Below are 10,684 nucleotides of genomic sequence, written 5' to 3' on the forward strand. Positions count from 1 at the left end.
ACAGTACAGCTCGGCTCCACGCAGGGGCTGAGCAGAGACGAGACACGTTTGACTTGTGCCTGTGTGTGGTCCCTTTGCCTTATTTATCCCCAAACCCGGGAGAAATAGAGACACCTACCAGCCTCCGCTTAGGTTTAATGAGAGGTCGGTTTTGACCGTTCATTTTGTGGTAGAGCCCGCAGGCGTTACACAGGTAATGCCCAGTGCCGTCTCTTCTCCAGAGAGGGGTAGCAGTTGCTCCGCAGTTCACACACTCTCTGCCTTCTAAATGGAAACACGAAGAAACCGGATTTCTTTCTTTAAAAACAAATTCACAAAAGCTTTTTGCATTGTCCTTTAGGCATTTTTCAGAAGTCAAAACAGTGTGTTAATTCAAGCGCATTCAGACAGCAGTGACATCTACAGCACATGCAGCAAGGAGCTCGGTGTTTCGAGAACTCCCAGACTCCGGTGAGTATTTTATGTCATGATCAGAAATGGGCAGCGCTCTCTGCAAGGTGAGAAAGAGTGACACTCTAATTGTGTCAGATGGAAGTTTTCGTTTCAGTAACTTAGTTCTCACTGGGCACCGCTCCCCTCCCGTATCTATTGCACTCCAGTGGTTAGATCCTGTGTTCTCCTGCCACAAATACACACCTACAGGCGTACACAAACACACACACACCTGCAAACACACCTCACGTTAAAGTGAGAGTCAAAGGAAGACGTTTTCTGCAATTAAATCTAAGCAAAAAGACCTCCCATTCAGTGCTTTCTTTTCTGTTGCAAATGCTACAGGATGAGAAAGTAAAGCCGAGCAGACTGGGAATGGATACAGAATGCCAGAGGCTCAGTTATTATTTTTGTTCTAAAAGCAGAAAAACGCTGTTAATGCTGATCTTTGGGAAAGTTCAGTTTCAACAAGCACTTTGGAAATTACTGTAAAAACCGGGCTTTGAGTGCTTTTCTGTTTCTGTGACTTTTCAACAATCCAGTTTGGATTTCGTAGGGAGCAGTTTACCTTATTACTACCTCGTTATTAGTTTTAGTAGCACAACTTTCTAAACACAGCATTGTAGAATGGCTGTTTTAAATAAAACCCAACACACAGCTTCTAGATATCTGTTTCTGCCTGCAAAAGCTCTCTGCTAAAAGTTCATTTGCCTCGGATGGTTCGAGGGCAGGTCTGCTTAATATAGAAATCTCTCTTAATATAGTTTATGCAAATCCTACAGTATTTAACTGGAGAGGAAATTCTTTTTGCTAATAACTGAAGCAGGCCATGTTGAGTTCAGCAGGGCTTGTGTCTCCTTTAATCTAGAGAGTGGGTAGCTTTTAAACAACACAGTCTAGAGTGAAAAATGAGGGGAGCTCTGCGGCGCTGCATTTGTAGCTTTTGTCCCTTCTAGGGCAGGAAGCTGCAGGAGTCGTTGTGTCGTGAGTCTTAGTTTTCCTACAAAAACACTGAGTGGTCACGAACTTTCCCCAGTTCCTTGCACTAGGAGCTCCCTTACAGAAGAAAAGAAAAAAAAAAAAGGCAACTGTAAACCAAAACAAAAAAAGCTCCTTGCTTCCCCCATTTAAAAATCATTGGTGGCTACAGGACAAAAATAAAAAAGCTACTCAAGATCCATCTATCTTCAGAGACCTGGATCTTGAATCAGTTTCCAAACTCAGGAGGTTCAGGCTGCCAGTTGCCTTTAGTTTCTTCTCTCTGCACTACCAAAAAATATGTACACACAGCAGCAACTGCCTTGAAAGAGTGGCATAGAAAGAGTGTATTTTTCCCCTCAAAGGAGCCATTTGAAACAGAGCTGATGAGCTTGTAAAATAGCTGGTATTTTTGTTGCAAAACTCGTAAGAGATCACATTTCTAAATTATTGTCTACTTAAATAAAAACATGTAGCATACTCATAAGCAAATATGTGCAATAGAATACACACCCAAATGTCTTTAGAGCCACGGATTTTTAAAGGGCTGTTTAAATTCAGTTTTAATATATTTTAGTTAATCTCCTTCCATTGGTGAGGATGTTAAACAAGGAAGGTCAGAGGAATTACACAGACTGTCTTAATTCGTCTGTCTAATTGTGTAACCACTGTGATTTCAAAGTGGGATGAAAACTTGGTCCATCACCTAATTTGCTGATTTAAGACTGCACTTTTAGGAAGAAGTGCTGGGAGTGGTTGTGAACACGGGAAAGATTTCCAGGCAGTTGTTTAGAAGCAAAGATACGTCAGGGGCAGGGGAAAAAAAAATATTTTCTAGTTAAAGTTGGGCTGGAGTAAGTTAGCAATGACTGGACACCTTAGTCTTTTCCACTGGTATGTAAACTGTATTTGAACTTTTGCTCTTGTAAAATGTGAAGGGAAGAAGGCCCTCGCGATCTGAAGGGGACCGGCCAGGGAAGTTTCGCTTTCATCCTGCGCTGGGGCCTTGGGTGGCGTTAATGAAGAGATATGGAAATTATGGAGGGAGAAATACCTATCACCGGGAAGTCCCCTCATGTCATCTGCAGGGATTTGCCTGATTTGGGGCAGCAGTGTCAGGCCTGAGCACCTCGGGAGGCTGAGGCCTGCCTGTCTCCGAGGAAAACTTTTTTTATTCCATCTACATCCCTCTTTGTACAACACACTCTGCTGGCTCAGACTGCCCCAGTCCCGTGCACCGCGGCCCCTTCGAGCGCCCTGTGGCCAGTGCCCGGGTGCGTTGGCACCCACAGGAGCCTGGTCCAAGCTCCATCTCCTAGTTTAAAAACCCAGAAGAGCAGGACCAAGCAGTCACCTTCCCCTCCGGTCCGAAGAGGGCCGACACAAGCACCCAGCCTCACAGCAGCCTGCACCCTCACCCCAAGAGCCAGCGCAGCACCCACCACCCACCACCCACACCCAGGACGAGGCCGGTGAGCAGCGGGGAGGCCACGGGCTGAGACACTTACCCGAACAGGACCTGGCCTTGCTCCGCGGCTTGGGGGTGAAGCTGGACGCGGGGCCCCCCAAGAAGCTGCCCGGATGGAAGAGGCTGCTGCTGTAGTCGTGGGCTGCCGGCACGTAGGAGGGGTAGGTGGGGATGGGGTGGTGGGTGGAGGGCTGGGCCCCCATGCTGGTGAGGCTGCTTCTGAGCGGGCTGGCGCTCTCCATCTTCATTCCCTCCGACAGCGACACTTGGTACTTGATGCTGTCTTTGTCCTCCTGCCGAGCCCCGGCAGAGGAAGAAGGGGAGGCGGCACTGGTGGAGTTGGGGTCCGGGGACACTTCCTTGGGTGGGGTCGGGGGGAAACCGAAGAGGTGGGAGCCGGAGTGTGAGGCCGGGGTGAGCGAAGACACGGAGGCGGTGCTGGAGGTGCTGCTGCCCGGGTACACAGAGATGGCTCCGGGCGCTCCGGCTGCCGAGGGGTGCAAGGGTGTCTTGGTGAAGGGGCTGACGGTCCAGGGGTTGTGGTGATGGGCAGACAGTGCCGCCTTGCTGCTGTCCAGCCAAGGGATTCCGGGGCTGTGGATAAGATGAGGCCGGCACATTTGACTCCCGGTCAGGCGGGCTGTAGAAACACAAGAGCGGTTGGGATCAGCATGGGGCGGCTCTGAGAAGTTCCCCAGCTCCCCGTGACTGGGCAGGTCCTCAGTCTGCCGGCAGCCGAAGGGCAGCCGGCCGCGGGAGAGCCTTCCTAACCCGGGGAAGAGCAACCAGGCTGACGCAGCAGCCCCTTCACCCTGTCCCAGCCGAAGGAGATATCAGACAGCCTGGCGAGAGGGAGCAATGGGAGCAGGAGGGGACCCAGGCACCCCGCTTCCTCCCACCCACCCCACCCCTGGGAATAGACAGCAAACCCTTTTCCGCATTATCTTCTGAGCTGTCATAACGCACTCTCTTCGGATCCTAAAAACACCCCCAAATAAAATCCATCGCTAGTTTGAATCGGTTTGTATTTTGCATCCGGGAAGTAGCCGTGTCTGAGAAGTTTTAGCCTCTGCGCACACTATTTCCCCTTCCTCTCTCACTCCCCCCTTTCTTTCCCTGCCCTCCGCTAGTCCTTGGTTATCCCTAGGGTTAAAATCCACCCGTGCCTCCCTTTCTATCCTGTTTTAGATCTCTTTTTCCCTGGATCCGACACACCGAAGTGGCCCCGAGTGAAACTTCTTGCCCCTGCACAGGACGACCGCGGCCCGTACGGAGGGGCCCGGAGCCCTGGAGGAGACGGCGGGGAAGGGGCCGGGGGTGCTGCTTTACCGTGTGCCTGGCTGTAGGAGACCCTGGCCCGGGCATGGGCGGAATTGGCATAGTAAGGGTTGCCCTGTGAGTCCAGGTGGTTGAAGAAGACGTCGACTTCATCCGGAGGTAGGAGCTGCGCTGGTTCCATGTAGTTGTGAGCCAGTCCAGGGTGGTGGCTCTCGGGGTGCTGCCCGTTGAGCACGGCGTGGTGGGCCATCCAGCGAGGCTGGTCCGTGGCCACCTCCATGGCCTCGGGCCTCCCCTCCCGCCCACCCCCGGGCCAGGAGCGAGTGGCGCTCGGTGGGGGTGGTGGTGTTGCTCGTGGGGTGGCTTTTGACTCTGCTGATTGGTTTTAGAAGATGGGGTAGCTTTTCTTAGAAAGAGAACCGCCGGGTCACTGGAGCGCACCCTCTGAGGGGATGGGGGGAGGACCCCCGAAGTCAGCGTGTCCCTCTGTCAACAGGCGTAGTCAGGTCCGGGGAAGCGCCGGGGCAGCACCTGCAGGGAGAGACGGGAGGGTTTAGCGGTTCGGCAGCCTGGGGTGCGCTGCCTGCCGGACCGGCTCCCGGCAGGGTTCTTTTCCCAGCGGTACATGGATGGGGAGGGGGAAGGAGAGCCCCTCCCCCCTTCCAAAAATATCCTCTCCCCAAAAGTCCTTGCCTTGCGCCCTCCCTGCTCATTGCCCCACAAAATAAACAGAGCTCCCATTTCAAACTCTTTACCAAAAACAACAAAAAACCCACCCCAAAACAAAACAAGCAGAAAAAAAAAAAAAAAAAAAAAAAAAAAAAAAAAAGAAAAAAAAAGGAAAAAGCTTTCTTCTCCCCCCCCCCCACGCCCGCTCTCGCTACAAACGTCAGCAGGAGTTTTTCCAGCTGGCTTCAAAAGCGGGGTAAAAAAGGAAAAACGGCAGAACTAATACAGCATAGTTCTAGCAAGAACTCCGAATGACACAAAAGGAAAAGGAGGGGGAGAAATGTGGAAGGGAGAGAGAAGAAGAGCGGGGAGAAGGGTGTTTAGAGAAAGCAGCGAGTGCGCCCTGGCAGCAGCGCGGCGACCCCCCCGCCCTCCTCCCTTGCCCCACACTTACCCGGCGCGGGAGTCTGGGTGGCGATGGATGCCGGCGTGGAGGATGCGAGTGCCGGGAAGAGGGGGAGAACGGAGGGCGAATAAAAAAAGCGAAGATGGAGAGGAGGGGGGAAAAGCAGAGCGAGCGCGGGAGGAGGAGAAGAGGCTGGATGGAGGGTGTTACTCAGATGGCAAAGCCGCTGCTCTGGCCGGCTCGGTCCCATCCCCGCGCATCCTATATGAGCGCTGGCGCCAGCTGGCCGCGGCGCCGCAGACGGGCCGGGGCGCGCAGGGCCGGCGGCCGGGCCAGCCAATCCCGCCGCCCCACACCGCCCCCAACCGCACCCCCGGCCCCAAACGGAGCCGGCCCGGAGGGGGGAGAGGGCGGGGGGGACGCGGCAGACCCCCTCCTTCGCCCCCCTTCCCCCGCTCGCAGCATCCTTGCCCGGCAGCGCCGTTGGGGGCTTTCCCCGCCCGGGCTCTGCACGCCCCTGCGGGGCGGGGACGGCTGAATAAGGGGGTCCCGCCGGGGTGTGCAGGGATGCGGACGGGGCGAGGGGGGGCCGGGGCGGGCGAGGGAGGACGGATTGCGGGCAGAGCTCGGCGATGGGGCTGGCTCCGCCGGGTGCTGACGAGCTGCGGCTCCCAGCACCGCCGCCGGGATGCCCGGGGCTGGAAATCGGCACCAGGGAGATAAATACACTAAAATCCTTTCAATCAGGCAGAGCGGGGCGCAGCCGGGAGCGGGACAAACCCCCTGCGTGGTCGTTCCCATAACAGTTTAAAATAACTGTCCGGATCAGGGAATAAAAAAATTAAAAACGAGTATTTGCGACTGCCCTGGGGACCGGCGGGATAAGCAGGGCCTGGCCGGCGGGGCCGCACCGGGCCAGCTGCGGGGCAGGGACGGACCCTGTCTGCTCCCCTGCCCGAAGCGCTCGGGCCGGACTCAGGATGGGGTTTCCTGGGCACTGTGGGCCCTGGGAGCCAAGCTGGGCCGGGACAGAAGGGCACTGGGACCGGCTACAGCCTTCAACAGTGGGGCTGCGGCGCCGCAAACACGCTTGTTTTTCCATTCTCCCACTTTTTTACTTAAAAAATAACGAATTAACCATCATGGTTTTAATATTTGCAATTACTTAACTGCTTTAGGCCGGGGAGCAGAGGCGCGTCCCCAATCAACAAGAGTTTTCTGGGGAGTTTGCGGTGCAGCTCAGCGGCAGCAGCCGGGACGCTGGTCGGACACTGCCACTCCTTAAGGAGCGGGTAAACCCGTCCACTTTTGGAGCAGAAAATATTAATAATAGTAAAGTCACAACCAACTCCCCGGAGCGCGGCCGGGCGCTGCCGCAGGTACCGTTTCCCAGGCGCTCCTCTGCTGTTCCTCAGCCGCTGCTTTCGGAGGAAAAGGGAAACGCTGGTGGCGTTCCCTCAACCTTCCGAGCTGGGCGCAGGGTGAGGACACTGCCCCTGCCTAGGGAACGGGGCAAGGGCGATGGGGAGCAGCCCCTCCGCTCGCAGGGCAGCGTCCGCGGCTCCAGCCCGACGGCGCAGCCGAGGCGGGGGGCGCGGGAGCCGGTGGGGGCTGCGCCGGGCCCCACGGGGATACTGCGGGCGGGGGGAGCGGGGCGGCCCCGGGGATGCTGATGCTGCCCCCAGGGCCGCCCCCGCGGCGGGCAGCGCTGGGGGCTGGGAGCCGGAGCCGACCTCCCCCGGCCCGACCGCCCCAGTCACTAAGACGCCGGGGCTCTGACGTCACCCGTCACTGCCAAATTCGCCAGGAAATGAACTTTTTTTTTTTTTCAAATAATAACAATAATAATAATAATGATGACGGTAATAATAATAAAACTCCCTTTCCTCACTGCGGAGCACGTCTGGCCGCAGAGACATGGGGCTCCCTCTCAAACTATTCTTCCACCACCACCCGCTGTCCCTACAGAACCTCTCCCCAGGGGTCCCTCAACGTAGCCCCCCCGGGGGGACCCACAACGCAGTCCGGCGGGGCGGGGGAGCGAGGGCTGGACTGGGGTAGCCGAAGGCTGCGGCAGGGAGAGCAGATTATGCTCACCCCTCCCCGAATCCTTTCCTCTGACGCCTCCTGCACCCAAAGCCCGGGTTGTTTGGCTCGTCCTGGATCCCTGACCTCGGGGCTGCGCGCTGGCGCCGGGGCTGCGGCGCCCCTCGCCCCCTCCTGCCGCCGGGGGGTGGTCGCAAGCGGTGGGGCCGGGCGGCAGCTCCTTCGGCGGCTGCCGGGCGCGGAAGGGGCGGTGGAACCGGCTTCTCCTGGGACGGGCTGGTTGGCCCGGGCAGGCCGGGAACAGGCGCTGGGCCTGGGAGAGGGGCAGGGGTTCGGGAGGGCAAGTGCCCCCCGCGCTGTGGAGCGTGCCCAGGAGCGCTGGGCCGGTGGTGCCCGGGAGGAGAGGGAAATACAGCAAAAATAATTTTTTAAGAAAAATTATTTTTAAAAAAGGAAAGTTAAAAGGCAGAAAATCAATCGAGGTTTCTGAAAATCCAGCTTCCTCCCACCGAAGCGATTTTTTTTCTACAATCACCAAAATCACCCAAAATATCTCCCCAAAACGGATTTTTTTATGTTTTGAAAGAAAGGTGAGTATAAAATAAACTCGTATGGTTGCAGGTAGGTCCCCTCGGCGCCTCGTTCTACCCACAGCCGGAGGCTACCGGGGCCGGGGCGGGGCGGGCCGTGCCCGGGGGGTCCCGCCCGGTGCAGCGGGGCAGCCATCAGCTGGGATCAGCCGGGCCCGGCCGGCTCCAGCTCCCGGCCGGCAGCAAAACCGAGTGCCTCGCTAGACCCTTATAATTAATATGGATATTTTAATTACTGCCCTACTGCCATCAGCACGGGGCCACGATTTTTGTTTTGGGGTTTGTTGGGGTTTTTTTGGGGGGGGGAGGGGGGAAGTGGGGTGGGCTGTTTGTTTTAGACAGGTGATAAAATCGCAGTTAACGAGCTGATAATTCGTTCGTGTTTGTTTTAAAAGACAAATTGTAAAGATTAATCAGGCGGCTTGATTTATGGCGAGGCAGACCCCGGCGCTGCCCGGCCAGGGCTCCCTGAAGCCCCCGTCTCGGGTTACCCGGGGGCCGGCAGGCGAAGCAAAACAAAAGGGGCGAGCGGCCGGCGGCGGCTCCGGCCGCGCCGCCTCGGGACGGGATCCCCCGGCGCCCACCCCACCCCCGGGCCGGGGGTCCGGCTGCCACCTCCCCGCTGCCGGGTGCTGGCTGCAGTCGGCGCCTCTCTTCGCACCCCCCTCTCTCTTTCTGCACCCCCATGCTATTCAAACCCTTCGCAAAATAAATAACTCCTCCAGCAGGAATGAAGGATTTCTGCCGAGACGCAGGCTGAGTTGGGAGCTTTCCTCGCCAGCCGGATAGCAGTATTTTGTTTTATTTTATAGTTTTATATATTTTATTATTATTCCCGACGTGTCCCATCCCCGCTGCCTGGATTTAGCGAACCGGCTGCCGGCTCCGGTCTCGGCCGCTGAACGCCCCGGCGGCACGGCTGAGGTTTTTAATTGAATTAATTCACCCACCGGGAGCAGCAGCGAACCGCGCTGGCTGCTGGAGGCGAGCGGCTTAGCTCCGCTCCGCAGCCCGCCGCTCACACGGCTGGTTAAGCAGCTCTTCCCTCAATTTTCTGCCAAGCCTCCCGGGAGAGAGTCCGGCCGGACCCCGCTCCTGCTAACCTTCGTTTACCTTCTTGCCCCGCTTTTTCCCCCGGACACTACGGGCTCCGTTTTATTAACTTTATTTTGTTATTGCCGTTGCATTTTATTTTTCTCTTTTAATAACGGAGCTTTCCCAGACCTGGAAGCACAACTGGTTATTTTTATTTGATTGACAAGTGATGTCATATCGTTAAGGGAGGGGGGAGACGACAACTTGTTTTAGCAACAGTTAGTAGCGCCATGTGATGGAGGCGACACCTATTCCTGGGCAGAGGCGAAGGCAGAAAACAAATACCCTGGCGCCGCACACGTACCACTTATTTACACGCCAGGAGAGGGGTTTCTTACTCTTTTTTTCCTTTTTTTTTACCCCCCCCCCTCCTTCCTGGGTGCTTGGACCTGGGAAAAATTGTACGTGAGGAAGCGGGGCTGGGACTCGCAGACCCCAGGGCACATTCCTCCAGAGACCCCTTCCTGGGGTGCCCCCGGCGACCCCCCGAAAGTCACGCGTCCCCCCTCCCCTACTGCCCGGTGAACGGAGACCTGGGGGTCAAGACCTCCCGTGCAGCATTGCCCCCACACACACACACTTCGCGAGGTGCAACCCGCGGCCGCAAGCAGGGAGGGCAGGAAAACTCCATGAAAAGAAAGAAAAAGAGCGCTCAGCGCTCAGCCCCGCACCGGGCCGCGGCGCTCCCGGTGCCCGCGAGCGATGTGCGAGCCCGGGGTGGGCCGGGGAAGGCGGCTGCCCGCCGGCGGGGAGGGGGCTGGGGTGGGCCCGCTGTGGGCGTATCGCCCCGGCTCCCCGCAGGATGGGGACCAGCCGGCTCTGCCAGCAGCTCCCGCCCGCCCTGGGCAGCCGGCCTCGACGAGCAGCCCCCCTGCCCCGCCCCGGGTTTATTTCTTTGGATGGGATTTTTTGGGGAGGGGAAGTTTTTGCTTTCTGTTTTTTTTGTTTTCTTTTTTTTTTTTTCCCCCGTGTTTTCCTTCCTCTGCTCTGATCTCCGCTTTGCTTTTCTTCTCCCCCCGCTCCCCCCGTCCTGTGTTACTAGAATGTATTAATGGCTTCTAATAGGGTTATAAAGCGACACAGTTACCTCGTAACCGCACGGCCCTTCTTTAAATTGCATTAAGGAAAAACAAAAAGGGAAAAAAAAAAGGCGAGAGATACGGTTCGGGGAATGAATCGCGGAAAACTTATTTTTGTGTTTGTTTCTGTAAATATGCTATCCCTCATCCCGCAGACGATTTCTGCGGGGTATGTCCCCCACGGTGGGAACTCTCGGTGCCAGTCTCGCCCCCGGCACACTCCCGCACACGCCTTCACCTGCGCTTTGTTAGCAATTTGCCTGATGCACACCACCTCCGCAGCTCGCTCGGCTGCAAATAAAGGGGAGGAAAAGCCTCAAGTCGCCCCCAGTCTGCCCACAAAACCGCCTTTTGTGCAAGTTCCCGAAGTGCGGGGGGGTAGAGAGGGATGCACACGCACAGCTTTGTCCAGAACAAGGTATAATTATTTTTTTCAGGCGCTATCAGGGAAGATTTCGTTTGTAGCATTTCGCTTTAATTTTTTGATATGTATTTTTTTATATTTTACAAGGTTATTTCCGGAGCAGCTATTGCAAGAGGGAGGAAAGCGGCCGATCCCGCAGGTTTGATTTGTTACTCCTGAGACAAAACTTTTCTGGGGAGGGACCGGCCCGACACGGGGAGCGGGGCTCGACTAACGCCC

The 10,684-nt window shown here is 56.4% G+C and overlaps 1 protein-coding gene across 1 annotated transcript in view; it reads right to left on the reverse strand.

Annotated features, from left to right (window-relative positions):
- Positions 1–5,456, reverse strand: part of GATA2 (GATA binding protein 2) — a 12,460-nt gene extending 7,004 nt beyond the window's left edge. The window contains exons 1-4 of the mRNA XM_027884813.1: positions 5,280–5,456; positions 4,208–4,687; positions 2,919–3,518; positions 119–264 (exon numbers count right to left, since the gene is read on the reverse strand). Coding sequence (XP_027740614.1) covers positions 119–264; positions 2,919–3,518; positions 4,208–4,436 — 975 coding nt within the window. The 5' untranslated portion in view covers positions 4,437–4,687; positions 5,280–5,456. The remainder of the gene's footprint in view (positions 1–118; positions 265–2,918; positions 3,519–4,207; positions 4,688–5,279) is intronic.
- Between the last annotated feature and the right edge of the window lie 5,228 nt (positions 5,457–10,684).

The sequence above is a fragment of the Empidonax traillii genome, unplaced genomic scaffold (assembly GCF_003031625.1).
Source record: "Empidonax traillii isolate 1590-97213 ecotype Southwest subspecies unplaced genomic scaffold, ASM303162v1 scaffold155:size2260171, whole genome shotgun sequence".
NCBI classification, from domain to species: domain Eukaryota; kingdom Metazoa; phylum Chordata; class Aves; order Passeriformes; family Tyrannidae; genus Empidonax; species Empidonax traillii.